This window comes from Mandrillus leucophaeus, unplaced genomic scaffold (assembly GCF_000951045.1).
Source record: "Mandrillus leucophaeus isolate KB7577 unplaced genomic scaffold, Mleu.le_1.0 Scaffold322, whole genome shotgun sequence".
Classification (NCBI taxonomy): domain Eukaryota; kingdom Metazoa; phylum Chordata; class Mammalia; order Primates; family Cercopithecidae; genus Mandrillus; species Mandrillus leucophaeus.
In genome coordinates this window covers 3,607,886-3,629,970 of record NW_012103388.1, presented here as the reverse complement: position 1 = coordinate 3,629,970, position 22,085 = coordinate 3,607,886, and the positions used below count along the sequence as shown (strand labels likewise).

Genomic DNA, 22,085 nt, shown 5'->3' with positions numbered 1-22,085 from the left:
ATAAATTCTATGTTAGTTACTACTTTTAGAAATTACCCATAAATAGAGGGAAAAGGATTTAATATTCAAAACCAGTTACTAGTTCATTTTAAATCACACACATTTTCACCTGTGGGCAACTGTTTCCCACGTATACATTTGTCACTTTCAAAGGAGTGTCAACTATCTCAGGCCACTGGACTGGCTTCTGCGGCTACCATATTTAACAAGTAAAAATACAGGGCAATCAAATACATTTGAATTTCTGATTAAGAGTAATGTTTTAGTGTAAGTACTATCTGTTCCAAATATTACAAAAATTATTCGAGGCTTATCTGAAATTCAAATGCAACCAGGCATCCTGTATTTTATCTGGCAACTCTACTGGCTTCTTGCTACAAAAACATTTTATTAAAAGAACAAAAGGTGCTTCAGGGAGTGGAAGCCCCACATTCTTAGAGTGGATGACCTTCTCTCAGGAGTCATTCCCTTCGAACCTTTTCTCATTAGGCCTTCAGCAGGCCCCAAAACCCAGAGGCCAGCTGGCCGGTCTAGGGGAACTGGCCTTACAGCTCCAGGCCTGAAGTCTTGTCTTTTCTCATTTACATTCACCAAAGCTGCTCCATTGACTGCCTGCAACAAAGGCCTCATTTTGCCCAAGAATGAGCTAGGAAGTGGAGAGACTTCTGGGTCTAAAGTAAGTCAAATTAGGAGGGAGCTCGGGAAACAAGAAAAAGTACTGTCCCTCTGTGATCAATGCAGCCGACTGGCACCCAAAGCAGCTGGCCACATACATTTCATTCACATGTCATCTGAGAGGTGACATGTGAATCCCCTAAAGGAAGGGGATTGAGACTTCCATGCCTCTTCACACACGGCTAAAGGCAGGCATGTTCCAGGTGTTGGCGGACACAGCCTGGAGTGGCCCAAACAGCAAGAAGAAGGACGGCTTCAAGGACTAAGTCCCCTGCCCTCACCACAATCCAGGCCTGCAGAGTCTCTGGCCGAATGGAAGAATCTCATGATACCACAAGTCTCAACCCTTTCCTTTAGGCCAACCACAACTCACCAAACATTAAGAGTTTGTCTTGGCCGGGCGCGGTGGCTCACACCTGTAATCCCAGCACTTTGGGAGGCCAAGGCAGGTGGATCACCTGAGGTCGAGAGTTTGAGACCAGCCTGACCAACATGGAGAAACCCCTCTCTACTAAAAATACAAAATTAGTGAAGCGTGGTGGCGCATGCCTGTAATCCCAGCTACTCGGGAGGCTGAGGCAAGTGAATAGATTGAACCCAGGGGGCGGAGGGTGAGGTGAGCTGAGACTGCGCCATTGCACTCCAGATCGTGCCATTGCACTCCAACAAGAGTGAAATTCCATCACAAGGGAAAAAAAAGAAAAGAGTTTAAGAGTTTACCTTAATGCACTGGGTTTCTGGGACTTCCGCAGAATTTTATAAGCCCCTGAAAATGAAATAAAACATGTCACTGGTCATGGTATTCTGCTCAAGGAACTGCTGGCATGTCCAGGGAAACACAAAATCCACATGGATAAAGGCCCCCAAAGGCATGACTGCTGGTCCTTTTCCCTATGAGGGTCACACCCAGTTGACAGGAGAAGATCATCAACATTTGGAAGGTTTCAAGGATGCAAATTCAATAATCCTCTATGATAACGCAGTCAGTCCTTCCAGTGGTCCCCAGAGTGCTGGGCATGGAAAGCATCATGATCAATGAAGGACACAATTAACAGGAAGGTGTTACTTCCTTGACATGATGCACACGAAAAAAGAAACACCCGTGGACTGCTGAACATTTCTGAGCTGTGTTAACAGTCAGGGCACTGCTTTTCCCCCAGGACTACAGACAAGCAACACTGAACGTATGATTTGTAATAAAATCAGATGGTCCCTTTATTTGACCAATTTCAACTTTTTTGGTAAATTACCGGGAAAAAAAAAAGTTTTTGACATGAACTTCTGAATATCTTCCCAACGTTTTTAGAGAAGACCAATCAGCGTTCCAAAAGTTGACTTGAGCAAGTGAAACCCCAAGTCATGGTGAGTTAGTTCATATTTGCCATGAAAAAAGAGGAAAGTATATTGGAAATGGACACATTTGAGGAAAAACCTCAAAATAGAAAACCAATCCAGAAAATGACCATTTAATTTTAACCTTCACACCTTGGATTTGATTTTCCTATTGTCCAGGGTCACCAAAAAGTGGGTATACAATAAACCTCAATTACTCAAGTAAGCCTCCCTCCCTCCCTCCTTCCTCCCTCCCTCTTTCTCTCCCTCCCTCTTTCTCTCCCTCCCTCTCTCACTCTTTCTTTCCTTTTTTTTTTGCCAGGGTTTCACTCTTTTGCCCAGGCTGGAGTGTGGTGGTGTGATCATGACTCCTGCAGCCTCGACCTCCCTGGCCTCAGGTGATCCTCCCACCTCAGCCTCCTGAGCAGCTGGGACAACAGGCATGTGCCACCATGCCTGGCTAATTTTTGTATTTTTTGTAGAGACGGGGTTTCTCGAGGTTGCCCAGGTGGGTCTCTGATTCCTGGGCCCAAGGGATCCGCTTGCTTTGGCCTCCCAAAGTGCTGGGATTACAAGTATGAGCCACTGTGCCCAGCCTTACGTAAGTACTATTTTAAAACTTACCTACACAGAATAAGTGAATTACAGCCCAAAAATATCCATCTGGATCAAACTGAAACACAGAATTAAAAAAAGAAAAAATGGCTATAAGAGCAACGCAAACGGAATCCAGTGCAGCCATCAGAAACCCTGTCATCAATGCGCAGTGCCAAGCAAGGGTCCCAAAATAGGACCCCTGGGGCCTTACGTCAGTTCCTTGGTTCCCTCTCATTCCTCACCCAGGTGCCTACAACATCTTCCTAACAGGACTCTGCCTCCAACACCCCATGCCCCTCACTGCCATCACAAAGTTCAAATCTAAACTCATGACACCCCAAGACCTCTGTGACAAGCCCCCATCAACCCCTCCGGTTGTATGTACAGCCTCCTACTGTCTCTGAATAAGGATAACTTGCATTTTCCCAAGCATGACTGCTTACCCCTACAACTCAACCAAGGGGACCCTCTACTTCTTCCCTTATTATTCTCCACAGGATGTAGCATCATAGGACACGTCCTATTTATTTCTTCCTTATTTGTTTATGTGTTTCTGTCTCCCCCTGCCCTCCCCTCTCATAGATGTACATTCCAGGAGGGCAGGCGTTAGGACAGGGGTAGACACACAACAGGTGCTCAATGATGCTGGATCACAGGATACTCATGACACTCCACAACTGCCCTCGCCTGCTTTCTTCTCCTGGCTAACTCCTCCTTATTCTTCCAGATTTAGGTCCTGTAAGCAGAGTCTGGCTCTAGCATCAGAGAGATCTGGGATAAATTCTAAAATCCCCACTTATTTGTTAGCTGCTGACCTTTTGAGCCTCCTTATTCTATGCTATGAAATGGAGATAATAATGCTCCCACCCTTACAGAAATGTGGGGAGATTTTAAATAACATAAGGCACAGAAAGCATTGGCACAGAGCCTGGCACACAGCAGGCTCCCTGTAATTGTGGTTACTCCTACTTCCTGAGGTCCCACGTCTTCTTAGGTGCTTCAGAGCCTCCTGTACCTCAGGGACAGAGCCCTGGCCTCCCTGTGTGATAATGATCTGTTTACTTGACTGTTTCCCTCCCCTCTGCTCCAAATAGGCTTGACTTCTGCCTGAGCAAAGATTAATTTTCCTCTTTGTGTCCCCAGAGCCTGGCTCAGTGCCTGACACTTGGTGGGGACCTAATAATCCTGGGGGAGAAAAGGAGGGAGAAAAAAAGAAAGAAAGGAAACCCAGAAACAAGAGGACTACTGGGGGCGGGGGTGGGTCCTCAGCACCTCATAAAGAAAACTCAACTTTAGCACAGGATAATAAAATAAAAATCATTTTGCAGGCCAGGCACAGTGGTTCATGCCTGTAATACCAGCACCTTGGGAGGCCGAGGCGGGCGAATCACTTGAGGTCAGGAGTTTGAGACCAGCCTGGCCAACATGGAGAAACCTCATCTGTACTAAAAATACAAAAAATTAGCTGGGCGTGGTGGTGGGCGCTTGTAGTCCCAGCTACTCGGGAGGCTGAGGCAGGAGAATCGCTTGAACCCGGGAGGTGGAGGTTGCAGTGAGCCGAGATCGTGCCACTCCACTCCAGCCTAGGCAACAGGGTGAGACTGTGTCTCAAAACAAAACAAAAACAAAAACAAAAAACCACTTTGTAGGAGATGAGGCCCTTGGGAGGAGAGGAAATCAACTTTGCCTCCATGCCTGAGGCTGGGGCAACCTGGGTGTTGGCTTGCAGGTTCACCAGGCACGTACAGAGGACAGACGGCAGGCACCACAGTGCCCAGAGACCAGAGCTCTGCAGGCCGCGATGCCTGCAGCCTTGGGGAGCAGGCAAAAGCCTGGGGAAATGGTATCGCCCAAGCCCAAAGCTACCCCGCCTGCAAGCTTTGGAATGCTTCTGCATAGGCCAAGTTATCCTGCTTCTAAAAGGAAGGACTAGGAAATTCTGGTCATACACCCAGGCTTCAGAGAATAAAAGACACTTTGAAGGCAAATGAGTTCACCTGGACCTACCTGGGAGTCATTGAAGGGAAGGCATCCTGCTGCGGCCAGGAGGAAGAGGGCACTGTGGAGAGGGAGATAAAACACTGCAGCTTCACCTTTCAACATCAAAGCTTTCCCCAAGAGTGTGGAGGTGAAAATGCATCCTCTGGAGTTTGGATGAGGCAAAGATCCTACGAGATCAGCTTGGTTCCTCTGTCCTTCCTCTGTGAACCTGACTACCTGTGTAGTTTTCAATTATGTGCTCTACTCATGAAGAGATCTTTCCTTCTCTGGACCTCAGCTAGCTGTTTCCCAGAGTCAGGCATTTACAGGACATCTGCAAAACCACAGCTGGCTCACTCGAGGAAAATAGTGTGCCTGTGAAACATCTAATGAAACAAGTGTTTTTTTCAACTGCAGATCCCAAAAATATACAAGTGAAAAACTGGGGAATCAGACCACAAATACGCCTGTTTCAAAAATGAAAACACTACAGAAATCGCATTAAAATCCTTTGTGCACCCCCACAACCAAATGATCAAACTTAATACCACCAATAATGAGGCAGATCCACATTGTGTGCCTCTTGATATAAAGCTCGGAAGGACACCACATCAATCGGGTGGTATTCCTGCCAAATATGCAGAGCGTGGATTGAACCACGAGGAAACACTGAGACAAACCCAAATTTAGGGACAGTTCACAAAACAACAGGCCTCCCCTATTTAAAAATGCGAAGGCAATGAAAGACAATAAAAAGCTGAGGAACTGTTCCAGATTAAAGGGTACGAAAGAGACATGACATCTTTTTTTTTCCTTTTTTTGACACGGAGTTTCATTCTTGTTGCCCAGGTTGGAGTGCAGTGGCGCAATCTCGGCTCACCGCAACCTCCACCTCCAGGGTTCAAGCGATTCTCCTGCCTCAGCCTCCCGAGTAACTGTGATTACAGGCATGTACCACCTCACCAGGCTAATTTTGTATTTTTAGGCAGGGTTTCTCCATGTTAGTCAGGCTGGTCTCGAACTCCCGACCTCAGGTGATCCGCCTGACTCGGCCTCCTAAAGTGCTGGGATTACAGGCCTGAGCCAATACGCCCAGCTTAGACATGACATCTTTAGGGGAAAAAAGAATGTTATAAAAGATAATATTGTGCCAGGTGTGGTGGCTCACGCCTGTAATCCCAGCACTTCAGGAGGCCAAGGCGGGCAGATCACTTGAGTTCAGGAGTTTGAGTCCAGCCTGGCCAATACGGTAAAACCCCTTTTCTACTAAAAACACACAAATTAGCCAGGTGTGGTGGCTCACGCCTGTAGTCCCAGCTACTCAGGAGGCTGAGGCAGGAGAATCACTTGAACCCGGGAGGTGGAGGTTTCAGTAAGCCAAGATGTGCCACTGCACTCTGGCCTGGGTGGCAGAGCAAGACTCCATCTCAAAAAAGAAAAGGAAATAATAATAATAATAGTAATAATATTGTGGCCAGATAAGTGGCAACATTTGAACATGGACTCAATATTAAATAATAGTATCATATCAGCTGTTATTTTCTAAATTCAATGACTGCACTTTAGTTATCTAAGGGATTGTTGTTTTTAGGAAACACAGCTTGAAGTATTTACGAGTGGAGTCATGACCTCTACAACTTATTCTCAAATGATTCAGAAAAAATAAGAGCAAGAATAATATCTACATTATCATATATGTATGTGATATTTATGTATGTTTATGCATGTGTACACATATATACATTGAGATAGCAAGAAAGCAAATGTAAAAAATGTTACCAATGGGTGAATCTAAGTGAAGAATACATGGGAGCTCCTTGTAATATTCTTGCAACTTTTCTGTAGGTTTAAACTTTCCCCCCATAAAATGTTTTATCAGACAAATTTCTTATACATACTAAAATATTTACAGATGAAATGCTAGGGTGCCTGGAATAAATACTGAGCAAGGCAGTGGGTGGGGCCAGAAGCTGAAAATGGCTGAAGCTGGGAACTGGGTACACAGGACTTCATTCATTATTCTGTTTACTTTGATATGTCTTTAGAAATTTCCACAGTAAAGCAATTTTTAAAAATTCTTGCACAAAAAGTAACACTGCCAAACACAGATATTTTCAGGAAGCTATCCTCACTCATTAGAAAGTCAATTTGGAGCTGGTTCAGTAATCCCTGGTTTATGGCCTACTCCTTCTGAGTTTTATATGCCGAAAGCTCTTGCCTCTAGCTTTCCCCACTCTCTCCTCCTAAAAGAAGGCTCCAGAAAGCATAAAACCCAAATTATCACTTAGTCTCTTTCCTCTTTCCATTTTATAGAGGCAACATATATATAGTGCCCCTTAACTACTGACTATTCCATCAGGCAGCAAACAGCCAAGGATCAAAGGCGTGAACAAAAGCGCTGAATACAATGTTTTCACTTTCAGGGAACTTTGCCATATGCCATCTCCTACTAACATAGATTCTGTATTCTATATAGAGACTACATGTTTTTATATGTACACATAAACATATATATGTAACACACAACTTGGCAGGTGTAATCTTAGTACACTGAAAACAGTGGTGCTGATCAATTCTGATGGTGCTCACTGCTATAACCATGTGTAGTTGCCACTGTATCCAATGGACCAGCACTGACCGGCTGGGCCAGAGGCAGGAGGACTGGCAGAGGGGCCCACGGAGCTGGTGCCTCACAGCCTTGGGAAGGTCAGGACAACACGGAGCAGCCGAGGCTGAGGACACTTCTCTACCCCAGCCCGCCCTACTCCTATAGCCTTGCTGACTTTCAAGGCATCCCAACACACAAATGACCCAGAGAAGAATCCAAGGCAAACAGTGGGATAAGTGGAGGAGAGACTGTCAGGGGAGCTTCTTGGGTCTGCCCGGGAATAGATAGGTTTTGTGGTGGGAGGAGAGGAAAATACTGATGGGTTTGGTGTCTCCCTATAGTGAAAGGCTTCATAGAATAGAGGATGCTTCCCCATCCATGGGGAATGAGCAACAGAGATCCCCCCAAACAGACAACCTCTTGGGGCTGTGGAAGACGGGGGATGCCCAAGGGTGAGACACCTGCCTGCCTGCCCACCACACCTGGCCTCGAGCAGTACCTGATTACATCAGGTATCATGAGCTTTACTGCCTCTCTTTGACACCTGCTAATCTCCTTTTAAATAGGAGGACAGTCCTGAAGTTTGGTTTTGTCTTGTTCTTTCAAGGTGGAACCTGTAATAAAGAAATAAAAGGAGGGTGGGGGATTGGATGAAAGCCCAGAAATATCTGCAGCAGAAATCCTAAATCCATCTATCAAAGCACCTTTGTTGGTTTTCTGCCTCCAGGACTGAGCTGCTTGGCCTGCAGAGGAAGCGGGAAGCAGTCAGATGCAGGGCACCCAGGTTAGAATTCAAATGCTGCAGGCACCGAGGGCTGAATGAGAGGACAGCCCAGTTTACGCTCTAGCAGAGGAAACTGAGGCAAAGAGGACGAGGAAAGCTGCCCACAATCCCCCTGTTGTGGCCCAGGACTGCAGTTCTGATCTTACAGGCCGGCGCTTTTTCCACCACGGAAAATATTAAAGACCAAATAAACTGCAAATGTTACTTTTAAATTTTTAAGTCATTTCCATGTTTTTCATTTTCATTCTCCATCAGTATCACACAACTGTTTAGTAAAGTTGTGGGCATCAATGACTGAAATCTAGCACAGGTTGGTTCTGGTGTTTTCTCTTTTGGAATAAAATATTTCAGAAAGAAAAGAGAAACACAGGAAATTTTAGACTAAGACACAAATTAGGGATATATGAATGTTTATAATAAATTCTTCTGTCACCTCTTAGAGTATGAATCTTCAACAAACAGTTTATCATCCAAGTTACAATTAGGTTAAATCTTCTATTAGGGCTTTTTGTGGGGAGGGCAGTAAGCTTACCTACAGATCTTTGCAGGAGACGTGTTCTGCATAAAAGTAAAGAAACATACAATTAGACTTTTAAAACTTTTAAAATTCCTCTTAAAAGGAAACATTTTGATTAAGAGGCAAATAAACTATGAGTAGGTTTATCAAGGGCTTAACAGCTTGCTGCACTTTAATATTTACTGAGGCTTTTTCTGCTTGGACCAAATGAAGGATGACTCAGAATTCCAGAGTTGAGTCACTTCAGCAAAGTACTTTCACCATTAGAATGATGTTTACTCGTGAAAGACAAAATGACGCTGGGCCTGTGTCTTTAAAACTCTTACACACTAAGAAGAGGAGCGAGAAAGAAATAGATGTAACCTGTATTTTAAAAAGCAATTAAGCTCTTGTTCTATTTATCCATTTATCTATCTATCTATCTATCTATCTATCTATCTATCTATCTATCTAATCTCACTCTGTTGCACTGGTTGGAGTGCAATGATATGGTAACTACAGCCTTAAACTCCCGGGCTGAAGCAATCCTCCCACCTCAGCCTCCTGAGTAGCTAGGACTACAGGCATGAACCACCATGTACGGCTACTCTTTTTATTTTTATTTTTTTTTTAGATTTCTGTAGCAGCAGGATCTGACCATGTTGCTCAGAGGTATTGAATTCCTGACCTCAAGTGATTTTCCTGCCTTAGCCTCCTAAAGCACGGGGATTACAGGCGTGAGCCACTGCACCCAACCTCAACTTCTATTTTAGTTCTGTCTCTTTAAGTATTCCATTCACTAATCCAGCTGACTCTGAGCAGTCCTATAAATTATCTGATGTGATATGAAAATTAAAAAACAGAAAAAAAGAGAAGGAGTATTAACATTACTCCACCCCAAGGGAGAAGGGAAAAAAAGGCAGACTGGGGGAATATAAACTTGGCATTTAAATGACCTGAAATGAAGAAATTCTGATTTGGACTCTACCATTATAACTCCTTTTGATGAGTCAGTTTAAGGAAATCAGACTTTTGTACTGAGAACGCATTTGCACATGTTAGCAGAGAGTAACACGTTAGGAGAGGGTAACACCGATTTTTCTATATTTGATAGAGGAAACAAACAGGTCCAATTCAACTTTTGATTAATTCTAAACATTTCAGAAGGATTATTCTGCTAGCTGGGAACACACGATAATTTTTGACGCCAGTTCAGGCAGTGTGAAGTATAAACATATTGTTTAGAAGGGAAGCGCTGACAAGAGAAACATGTGGCTTACTACAAAGGCTACCTTAAGTTTTCATGTGTGCTTAAATAATAAAGTTTCCCCTGTTTTAATGAACAGATTCTATTTTTGCAGCTTTAGACTCTAATCTTGGTCTTTGCCCAACCCTGCCTCTGCAGAGCCCAGGACGTGAGGCCAGCCGTGCTGTACTGCCACCTGCTGGGAAGTTAGCCCTTAAGCGCTGAAAGGAGGAGGACAAAGGTGATCTGCTCACACCTGCATAACTGCCCCCCGTACGGTAAATGTGTTACTCAAAAATTCTTTTTTTTCTTTTCTTTTTTTTTTTTTTGAGACGGAGTCTTGCTCTGTTGCCCAGGATGGAGTGTAGTGGTGTGATCTTGGCTCACTGCAACCTCTGCCTCCTGGGTTCAAGTAATTCTCTTGCCTCAGCCTCCCAAGTAGCTGCGATTACAGGTGTGCACCACCACGCCCAGGTAATTTTTGTAATTTTAGTAGAGATGGGGTTTCGCCATGTTGGCCGGACTGGTCTCGAACTCACGGCCTCAAGTGATCTGCCTGCCTTGGCCTCCCAAAGTGTTGGGATCACGGGCGTGAGCCACCACGCCCAGTAGTTACTCAAAAATTGAGCTAACCGTAACCAAAACCTCAACAGCCTGGTGTAAGAGCAGAAATAGAGAGGAGAGACTGAAGGGATGCTCTTCCACTTCTGTAATAGCATGCTCACCCAGTAACTTCCAGGGCTAACGTTTCAGGCCAAAAGAAAAGGCCCCTTCCACGGAGGGGAGTAAAAGAGCATAGATCCTGGGATACAGAGAGTAAAAACAGGCAATATGTTCATTACTTAGCTCCATCTCCCAGGGCTCTGGATATGACTGAATTCATGGCAGCCATTTTCCTTTTCAGGATCCTCAGTCCAAAATAACCTAGCAACAAGTCCTACTGAGGTCTCAGGGTTCTGAATAGGTTAACTCCTCAAAAGCCATGCTGCCAAAGGAACAGATGTGGTGGTTCATGCCTGTAATCCCAGCACTTTGGGAGGCTGAGGAGGGTGGATCGCCTGAGGTTAGGTGTTCAAGACCAGCCCGGACAACACGGCGAAAACCCGTCTCTACTAAAAATACCAAAAATTAGCAGGTGTGGTGGCACACGCCTGTAATCTCAGCTACTCGGGAGGCTGAGGCAGGAGATTTGCTTGAAGCGGGAGGTGGAGATTGCAGTGAGCAGAGATCACACCACTACACTCCAGCCTGGGTGACAGGGCGAGGCTCTGTATCAAAAAAAAAAAAAAAAAAAAAAAAGAAGTCATGCTGCCAAAATTAACAAAAAATAGCTGGCATTCCTCTGGGTCAGCTAACTGAACTGTGAGGGCTACTCACATTGCCAGGTGCTGTTCCAAGGGCTCTACATGTACTGAATCCTTTAATCATGGGGTAAGTAACAGTCATCGGTTCTACGTTAAAGAGGAGGGCACTTGAGGCACTGAGGAATGAGGGAAGCTGCCCCTCCGCCCGCCTGCCAGTCCTGCGGTGTCACCTCTGCTGGCACCCTTCCCCCCCACCTGACGCTCTCTCTGCCTGCCTGACAAGGAGAGCCCTTTCTCTTATCAAACTGGAAAGTCCCTTCCCACCCTGCCTGACTCGAATCTACCCACTAGGGAAGCTTTCCTTGCTCCTCCCGTGCCGACTTACCGGAACTCACCCGCTGGCCCACCCATGCCCTGTGCCAGCCCGAGTGTACAGGCCAGCCCCTCCGTTCAACTCTGGTTTAAGGCTAAGAAATGCGTCTCCTACATCTCTGCAGCTTTAGGCCTAGCGAAATGTTTGACATTTCATAGGTACTTGATAAATGCTGAACAAATGAATAAACGAACAGGAGTATTCTAATATTAAACTGTAATAAATAAGTCTGCAAGGTACATTAATTCCTCGAGCCACGTATTGCCTTAGAGTCAAACTCTGTGTGTGTGTGTGCGCACATGTGTGTGTGCATGAATACACAAAGATGTTGTTGTGGATGGTGAAAATGAACTCTACAGCTCCAGATAGTTTATTTTCATAATCTGGGAATGAAGTCACAAAGAGGTCAACTTTTACTCTCCAAAAATGATTCTAGTAAAATCCACACATGGTAGACAAAATAGCCCTCATTGTAACATTTAACAGTCTGTGAGGTGGTGTGCAAGTGTGTTCCTTATGATAAGGGATTATTTCATCAAGGCTGTATCATCAGAAATATAAGTCTCATCAAGAACATATCACAGCAGCATCATGGAGCAGATTTTAACCCTAAACTGCTAAATACCACCTACAATTCTATAAATAGGGAACGGCCAACACATGCCTCAACCAATGTGGAATGATAGCCTTAATAGGGTTTCCTGACCAACTGTTAAATGGAAAAATAGGATGTGTCTTACCATACGTGTAAATACATCTATATATGTGCATAGGAAAAAAGTCTGAAAGAATAGAGTGGTTTCCTCAGGGAAGTAGAAACACAGTTGATTTTTGGGTTTTTAGAGTCAAGGTCTCACTGTTGCCCAGGCTGAGGTGCAGTGGCACAATCATGGCTCACTGCAGCCTCGAACTCCTGCATCTGATCCTCCTGCCTCAGCCTTCCAAAGCTTTTGGATTAAAGGCATGAGCCACTGGGTGGCCTCCCTCTGTATTTTCTACAACATCTTAAATCTTCTCAGATTTACAAAGGAAAGAAAGGTTTGTTTTAATAACAACAACAACAACAAAAAGTTACCCACTCACTTTTTTCTAGTTTGCCCTGACAAGAAATGATGTTTTCTGTTAGTGATCATATGGAGTTGAAGATTCAAAATCTTACGGTGTTCATTCAGTGATTTCCAAGGACAGGGCCTCTCAGCCAGACATCTGCCCTCGTCTCTAGAGTGGAAGAGGTCCCCTGCTAGATGGAAACATCCCTGAAGGACTTTCTAACCCTCACTCCTACAGTCACCCTCATCTACAGGCTCTGACCTGCCCACCAGGAAGCAAAATCCTGTGGAGATGCCTTGATCTTGTCCCCAGACCAGGTAAATCTTCATTTCTAAATTTATAAGAAAGCATCCCAGCCAGGCGCAGTGGTTCATGCCTGTAATCCCAGCACTTTGGGAGGCCGAGGTGGGAGGATCACAAGATCAGGAATTCAAGACCAGCCTGGCTAACACGGTGAAACCCTGTCTCTACTAAAAATACACAAAATTAGCTGGGCGTGGTGGCAGGCGCCTGTAATCCCAGCTACTCGGGAGGCTGAGGCAGGAGAATCGCTTGAACCCGGGCGGCAGAGGTTGCCGTGAGCCGAGATCACGCCACTGCACTCCAGCCTGGGTGACAGTGTGAGACTCCATCTCAAAAAAAAAAGAAGTATCCTTTTGGAGAATATGAAGCCTTTTTCGAATTTGGACAGGTCATGTTCCCAGAGCTAGCCACTCTCAGGGAGGTTCTGCCCCTGAACTTCAGTGACCATTTAGTGACTCTTGAGCTCAGTCCCAGTTCTGGAGGCTGAGCCCAGAGCTCTGAGGAGAAACACCACGTGGTTCCTGCCATTGGAAGACTCAGGGAAGCAGGCCCGAGACAAGGGGAAAATCATGCCGTATCTCATTGACCCTAAGACACCACTGATTGTAAAACTTCCACTTATTTTATGTATTAGGGAGAAAGAAAAAAAAAACTACACCATGACACATCATTGATTGTAAAAGCCTTCCCACTGTAGATATTTGACTAAAATGTGAAAGAAAAGCAGCGCATGTTAGAACTGACGGACTATGGAAACTGCACGATGGTGTTGTAAGTAAAACGTCAGAGGAAGGTGCCCATCCAGGGAACCCTCCAGCCGCACAGAGATCAGCCCAAGTGCCGAGAGGCCTCCACCTCCCAGCCTGGGCCGTGGGACTGCCAAATAGAAAACGACAACTGTCTCAGCCCAGGGCTGCTCACTCCAGGCCCTGCGCAAGCGCTCAGGGGATCAAGCTCTTTTTCCTCAGTCCCAGCCAGGCCGCCTGGAGAAGAAAATGAGGACTGAACTAGGGCGGCAGCAGCTATGAGGGTGGAGGAGGCACAGACTTGGTAATAGGCTGGATGTGGCCGGGAGGGGATACTGGGGACTCCAAGGGGCCTCCTAGGTTTCTGACTTGGGTGATGATGACCAGGATTGGGGCTACCAAGTGAGAAGCAGGTCTGGAGAAACAGATCAGTTTCATTTCAGATGTCCGGGGAGAACCAGGACAGCAAGTCCCAGGGCTCTGCAGGGGAGCTGAGCTCAGCAGGGAGGTCTGGGCTGGAGACGGAGACTTGGGGGTCCTCTATGAGCAGAAGGTGGTTGGCACAATGGGTGTGGATGAAGATTTTCCAGAAAGTGTGTGGCATGAGGACAGAGGCTCCTAAGAAACAGCCCAGGAAGACCCGGAAGAGGCAGACAAAGGAAAAGGAAAAGAAAGATGGATGAAGGAAAAGCCCAAGACACAGGAAGGGAACCAAGCAGGGAGGGCGCATGAAGGCCAAGGGGGCCCAGAGAGGCTGGAGGAGAAAGTAGGGGGAATGGTGGAAACAGACACGATGAGTCGCACAGACGAAGCCACCAGTGCCTTCAGCCAGGGCAGTCTCAGGGGAACAGTGGGGGCAGAAGCAGGAGCAGCAGCAGGTGACAGGGACAAGAGGGCATGGACAACACCAAGCCCGGCCCTGTCTGAGGCCTGTGGCGTGGGAGGGGAGAGAAGGGATGAGGCAGAGTGGGAGGTGCACGGGCAAGGCAGCTTGAGATCTTCCTGTGGGAGGGTTGGTTTTGTAAACACACCCTTCCAGGACTGGGTGAAGTGAGTGTCTTCTGTCTCTCATTGTCACATGGGAAGAACAGCCCGTCCTCTCCTCGGTGGGCTGATAACACCAAGCATGTTTATGGGCTCAGGGAAATAAGCCAGCAGCGAGGGAGAGGCTCACAGTGTAGGAGACGGGAGAGATGATCGACAGAGCCACCTCCAAGGAGCGGCGGGATGATGGGGGGAGATCAGGTATGGCTACAGCCTCGTTTCCTGCACACCTGTAAGAAGCATGTAGCTTGAGGTGGCCAGCTGGCCTCTCTATAGTTTAAAAGTTCCAAAAATTGGGTGGGGTGTGATGTTTTACACCTGTAATCCCAATGCTTTAGGAAGGTGAGGCAGGAGGATCCTTTGAGCCTGGGAGTTCAAGAATAGCCTGGACAACATAGCAAGACCCTATCTCTACAAATAAAAATTTTAAAGTAGCCAGGTGCAGTTGCTCGTGCCTGTAGTCCCAGCTGCTCAGGAGGCTGGGAGAGAAAGATCGCCTGAGCCCAGGAATTTGAGGCTGCAGGGAGTTATTACTGCACCATTGTACTCCAGCCTGGGTGACAGAGCAAGACCCTGTCTCTAAAAATAAACATAAATGAAAATGTTCCAAAATTGACATGAAACCAAATAGCAAATGCCAGAAAGAAAAAAAAAAAAAAAACACAACAAAACGACTTCGAAAAGAAAGACCAAATTAAAACCACCTCTAATAACATTAGTAATCTTTGCTGATGTGCAGAGCACCCACTGCATGCAGGGAACGGCTGGAAGCAGTTACTTAACAATGATAGTTGCTGTGTTCTTCGAACAAGCCTTGAATAAGTTGGTGTCATTATTACCACCTTGCACAGATGGAGGCCTGGAAGGTGAAGGAGCTTGTTCTAGCTGATATGAGGTACAGCTGGTACTGGAGAGAAAAGCAAATTTCCCTGAGGTGGGCTAGTGTCCCGGCACCCTGTGTGAAACTCTGCTATGCCTTGTCCTGTGGTGCTAGATTGGCTGGGGGTGGGAATGCTTCTCCACCAGGCCAACAGCAAACTCCTCTTTGTCTCCCAAGGGTCTGGGTCAGCCTGGCCTGGATCTGAGTTCAGTTCACATCAACAATATTCTCACATATGTCTAGTGAATTGCCGCAAAGTCAAAACTGTGTTCCATGATATCAGTGACCACTGTCAGGCAATCTTGCCTGGAGATTGGTGGCAGGAAAAGGCAGACACTAATTTGGGCCATAAAAAGAAGAGTGCTTCTTTGAAATTCAAAACAAGGAAGTAACACTAGTATTTTGCATGATCGTTTACCTCCTTCTGAAAACACTTCTGGTACCCACAGATGATAGCTTCAGCTACATTACACAAAGTGAGAAACACAGGAATGGCCTGAAAGAAAACAGATAAAAAAACATGAAAATATTTTCTTCGATCTCACGATCACATGGTTCTTGATTTTTTGCTTAAAAATAAAGGCTGTGGAAACTTTTGGCATCCACATATATAATCACTCCAGCAAAGACTTCGACGTGGATTAGCGCTCTTTGCTGCAGTATTTCTCTCGGTAGGTGGATGTAGAGGTTCCCCTCCTATGGGCATTCTCATCAACAAACATTTAAGTCTCCTGTGTGTCAGGCACTGTGTCCGGTGCAGGGAACACATCCCATGACAAGGTAAACATGCCCCCTCAGGCGAGAGCTCGGATGGGGCAAGAGTGCACCCCGCCCAGCATACGCAGAGCAAGCTTTCTTGGAGGAAGTGAAGTTAAGGAATGAGAACTGAATGATGAACTGGCATGGGCCAAACAAAAAGCGAGGAGGTGGCAAAATGGCCCAGGCAGAGGAGCACACCAAGACCCAGAGGAGAGAGCGGATCCAGCTTCTCCGGGGAACGGGAAGAAGTGGGGCATAGGTGAAACATAATGAGGAATGGAGAGTGAGGGACAGGAAGGGAGAGAGGTATTCACAGGCCACACTGGGAAACAGGATGGATCTGAGGGCCCCAGGAACCAGTGAAGAGTTTTAAAGCTGACCATGACATGATCTGCATGTTGAGAGGAACTCAGGCTGCAGGGTGGAAGACAGAAGGCGCAGAGGGTTGCAAAATTCTAGGGGTACCATAGGTTGAAAAATGGCCCCCTAAGGCCAGGTGTGGTGGCTCACGCCTGTAATCCTAGCACTTTGGGAGGCTAAGGAGGGTAGATCATGAGGTCAGGAGATCGAGACCATCCTGGCTAACATGGCGAAAACCTGTCTCTACTAAAAATACAAAAAACATTAGCCGGGCGTGGTGGTGGGCACCTGTAGTCCCAGCTACTTGGGAGGCGGAGGCAGGAGAACGGTATGAACCCGGGAGGCAGAGCTTGCAGTGAGCCGAGATCACACCACTGCACTGCAGCATGGGTGACAGAGCGAGATTCTGTCTCCAAAAAAAAAAAAAACAAAGAAAAATGGCCCCTTAAAAGACATCCACATCCCAATCCCTGGAACCTGTAAATGTTGTCTGACATGGCAACAAGGGGTCTTTGCAAATGTGAGTAAATTGAAGATCTTGAGACGGGAGGTTATCCTGGATTATTGGGTGGGCCCTAAATGCAATCGCATGTATTCTTATAAGAAAAGGCAGGCAATCACACGTACCCTTATAAGAAGAGGTAGGTTGACATGCACAGGGAAGGGGCAGTGTGACCACAGAGGCAGAGACTGGTGTGATGCAGCCACAAGCTGGGCAATGCCGTGGCCACCGGAAGCTGAAAGAAGCAAGGAACAGATTCTCCCCTAGAGGCTCAGGACTGGGCGCAGCCCTGCCCACACCTTGATTTCAGACTCTGGCCTCCAGAATTGTGAAGGATACATTTCTGTTGTTTTAAGTCACCCAAGCATGTGGTTATTTATTACAATAGCCACAGGAAACTAACACAAGGAAGGACAGGATGGTGACCTGAACTTGGTACTAGCAGCAAAGATGGAGGAAAGGGGCCACATCAAAGAAATATTTAGGAGACCGACTGAATATCTGAATAACTGGATAAACTCTCACCAAAAACTAAAAAAAAAAAGGGAGAAGAAAATATAAAAAATGTAACAGTGCATTATTAGGATACACTGATACCTACTGCACATTTCCCACTGCTGGGACATTTGTGAAGAGTGGCATTCTCTCCTAATGGATAGGTAACCTTGATGAGGTGAGGGGGGAGAAAGAGGAGGAGAGGAATTCCGTTGTCTTTGTTTTTCATTTGTTTTTTGTTTTTTTGAGACAGAGTCTCGCTCTGTCGCCTGGGCTGGAGTGCAGTGGTGTCAACTCGGCTCACTGCAATCTCCACCTCCTGGGTTCAAGCAAGTCTCCTGCCTTAGACTCCCAAGTAGCCGGGATTACAGGCAACTGCAACCATGCCTGGTTAATTTTTGTATTTTTTTTAGTAGAATTGGGGTTTCACCATGTTGGCCAGGCTGGTCTCGAACTCCTGGCTTCAAGTGATCCACCTGCCTCAGCCTCCAAAGCCCTGGGATTACAGGCGTGAGCCACTGCCCTGGCCTGTTGTCTTTATAGTTGACGATGATAATGATGCTTCCTGGAAGGCAGAAAATGAGAATAAGAGCACAGGTTTTGTCATTACTCTGGGCTCCAGCTCCACGGCCTGCTAGTGGGGCAAGGCGTGCATCCAAACTTTTGTCTCCTCCCCTGTAAAGCAGGGATAACAACATCCCATAGCCTGGAGCTGCCAAGAGGAACGACCCAAATACCACAGGTTAAGGACCTTGATGAGTGGCTCAGGAGCACTGCACAAAGGGTGTCAATAACATTAACTGGTGGCCCCGCCCTCAGCAGCCTGTGCAGAAGACCAACCTGGGTAAATTGCTCCAGTTTAGAGAACCTGCTTCAAAATTATGCTGCTCGCCTACTTTCAGATGAATGTATTCTTTATCTTTACAGAGGACATATTTTTACCTTGTTTTTAAAACTTCTATAGCTTTATATAGCTGTGCCATTTTAGTAATCTGTTCTAACTTGCACTGTTTCATTTCTGAGTTCTTGCCTTACATTTTTCTTACCTTTTTAAAAAAACATTTTCTCTTTTTATCTTTCATTAAAGGTTCAACTCTTGTTTTTTTCTTTTAAAATAAAACTATTTCAGTTTCTAATTTTTCATGTATCTTTGTGTTTCTTTTTATTCCTCTTAAATTTTTAGATTTTAAGTTATTTTTTATGTTTGTTAAGATTATTAAAGAGATAACATATTTTAAAGTTGGCTTTCTCCATTAGGCCCATGTTTGGCAAACTTGGGGCCTGGCCTTCCAATTCTTGGCTTGAAAGGACAGCAAAAAAAAAAAAAAAAAAATCTTGGACAGGTTAATCACATGACACATGGAAGCTAATATTAAAGTGGGGGCTGGATCTTTCTGAATTAAGACCTTATCTAAATGTTTTTTGCCTCCTTGGCTATAAAATCAATAATGAGGTCAGATAATTCTAGACCCAACTTTAGACTTCGACGAGGCTTACTTTTCTCCATTTCAGGACCTGTAGGCTGTTTTCTCAGTCTTCCTAGGCCCTTACTCTGATCAGATTCTGGAAAAGGACCAATTTGTACATGTAGAATTAATTTTAAAGTACACTAACAATAGCCACCAACAACGTATTAAACATAGTGCTAAGTATTTTACGTGTACTCTCTTATTTAAACCTCCTCCCAGCACCTCTCCTACTAGATGCTATTACCCTGATTTTATAAACAATGAAACTGGGGCTAAGAAAGACTGGCCACTTGCTCGAGTATTCACAGCTCGTTCAGCAGCAAAGCCATGACCCCAATCCAGGCCTGTCTAACCACAAAGCCCACACCTTCTAGCCTTGGTGTTATGACACACAAATTACGTCAAGCCACAGTGAAAACTCCCTGGACCTCCAACTGTCCAAAGTTCAATGTGACTGGTGTGTTCCAAATCCTGGCCGTTTGCTTACTCTAGTAATAAACCTGCTGATATGGTTTGGCCCTGTGTCCCCACCCAAATCTCATGTCAAATTGTAATTCCCAATTTTGGGAGAAAGAACAGGCGGGAGGTGATTAAATCACGGGGTGGATGTTCCCCTTGCTGTTCTTGTGATAGTGGTTCTCATAAGATCTGGTTGTTTAAAAGTGGGTGGCGCTTCCCCTGTCATTCTCGCTCTCTCCTGCTCCGCCATGGTAAGAGGTGCTTGCTTCTCCTTCACCCTCCACCTTCCATGACTGTAAGTTTCCTGAGACCCTCCAGCCATGCTTCCTGTACAGCCTGCAGAGCTGTGAGTCAATTAAACATCTTTTCTTCATAAATTACCCAGTCAGGTAGTTTTTTTGTTTTTTGTTTTTTGAGAGGAGTCTTGCTCTGTCACCCAGGCCAGAGTGCAGTGGTGTCATCTTGGCTCACTGCAACCTCCACCTCCCGGGTCCAAGTGATTCTTCTGCCTCAACCTCCTGAGTAGCTGGGACTACAGGCCCTGCCATGACGCCCAGCTGATTTTTGTATTTTTAGCAGAGACGAGGTTTCACCATGTTGGCCAGGTTGGTCTCGAACTCCTGACCTCAAGTGATCTGCCAGCCTCAGCCTCCTAAAGTGCTGGGATTACAGGCACGGGTCACCATGCCTGGCCTGTCAGGTAGTTCTTTATAGCAGTGTGAGAATGGACTAATACAGCTGGTAAGAACTAAAATGGATGAACTCAGAGTAAATCTATACCTTTGTAAAAAAGCTTTCTTCTACTCCTGCTTAGCAAATTTTAAATCTGATTTTCTCAAGCCATTTTTTCTACTGAGAAGCTAACAGGTTTTAAAGACCATTATTCCACAATTGACCAGTTGCACTCTATCAGCCTGTGTAGGGCTCTATTAAAAACAATATTAAGACAGTTTGCACTTTTTTTTTTTTTTGAGACGGAGTCTCACTCTATTGCCCAGGCTGGAGTGCAGTGGCATGATCTCGGCAACCTCTGCCTCCCAAGTTCAAGCAATTCTCCTGCCCCAATCTACCGAGTAGGTGGGATTACAGGCATGTGCCACCACGCCCAGCTAATTTTTTTATTCTTAGTAGAGATGAGGTTTCACCATGTTGGTCAGGCTGGTCTCCAACTCCTGACCTCAGGTAATCCACCTGCCTCGGCCTCCCAAAGTGCTGGGATTTACAGGTGTGAGTCACCACACCCGGCCAGTTTGCAACTTTAATTACCTATCTTTCCCTGGCCTCCAACTCTGTACAATTTCTAACGTGAACTATAACCCATTAGTTCAGGAGACCCCTAGTGACTGATTCTTTCAGAAAATCTACCCTTTATTATCTTTAAGCACTCAAGTTCAGCAGGACTTATTTTTGTTAAATCAAACAAAAATGCTAAGAAATGATAAAAGCGATAATAGTAGCTAAGATATCTTGAGTGCTTACTACGTGTCACTGTACCACTTCTATATATTTAAACTTCATAATAACCCTATGAGATAGATATTATTCACCTCTCCATTATACGGTCAAGAAAACTGCTCTGGTTCTCTTTTTTACCTGACTCTTCATGATTTGAAACCACTTTTGGATGATCTAGATATCTGCTAAAGAGAAACAGAAAACTAGGCGATGCTCTTCACCACTGTCAAGACTATAGGAATGGCCTCAACGTCAAAAGGTCCTACTCTCCTTCATCAGGGAAAATGGCACAATGTCAGGAACCATAAAGACCAAAGAAGCATTTTTGAAAAAATTCGGTAAAAATGTAATGGACCAAATTAAACTATACTGCAGGAAAATGCATTAAATTACTTAGGGACACAATTTGCAACTACTTTATTCCCAGAATCCATTAGCTGAAAATTCAACATTTCATCCGTGCACTGTTGAAATTTTTCTCTGGCTATGAAGAGAAATTGGTAACTCTCACTTAGAAATATTTCATTATTCTCATACTTCCTAGAGTGGAATTTTGAAGGCGTGGTTATTTGTTCAGGTGTTGGAACTGACTTAGAACGGTTTCCTGTGGAAAATCTGGACCCTGCTCACAGGCACGGCTTGGGTCACTCTGCAGAGGTGTGAACAACTCCCCTATTCAAGCACAAGTTCTGAGTCAGCTTCTTAATTTTTGTAAAAGAATGTCAATCCTATCTTTCTATCTGGGTGATTTTTACATATGGAGGTGTGTCCTTAACCTACAATACAGAATAACTGACCTCCAGGTCCTTGTCAAAGAAAGTAACTTTGAACTGTTGGCTGCCTAATTTTTACCAAAATCATGCATACCAGAAATAATGTTCCTAGGCCAGGTGCGGTGGCTCATGCCTGTAATCCCAGCACTTTGAAAGGCTGAACCTGGTGGATTGCCTAAGGTCAGGAGTTTGAGACCAGCCTGGCCAACATGGTGAAACGCTGTCTCTACTAAAAATGCAAAAATTAGCTAGGCATGGTGGCAGGCACCTGTAATCCCAGCTACTCAAGAGGCTGACACAGGAGAATCACTTGAACCTGGGAGGCAGAGGCTGTAGTGAGCCAAGATGGTGCCACTGCACTCTAGCCTGGGTGACAGAGCAAGACTCTGTCTCAA

The 22,085-nt window shown here is 45.5% G+C and overlaps 1 protein-coding gene across 1 annotated transcript in view; it reads right to left on the bottom strand.

Moving 5' to 3' along the window:
• TMEM241 (transmembrane protein 241) overlaps window positions 1–22,085 on the bottom strand; it is a 147,204-nt gene that overhangs the window by 79,797 nt on the left and 45,322 nt on the right. The window contains exons 5-9 of the mRNA XM_011988092.1: window positions 15,837–15,914; window positions 8,509–8,534; window positions 4,612–4,663; window positions 2,632–2,680; window positions 1,396–1,441 (exon numbers count right to left, since the gene is read on the bottom strand). Coding sequence (XP_011843482.1) covers window positions 1,396–1,441; window positions 2,632–2,680; window positions 4,612–4,663; window positions 8,509–8,534; window positions 15,837–15,914 — 251 coding nt within the window. The remainder of the gene's footprint in view (window positions 1–1,395; window positions 1,442–2,631; window positions 2,681–4,611; window positions 4,664–8,508; window positions 8,535–15,836; window positions 15,915–22,085) is intronic.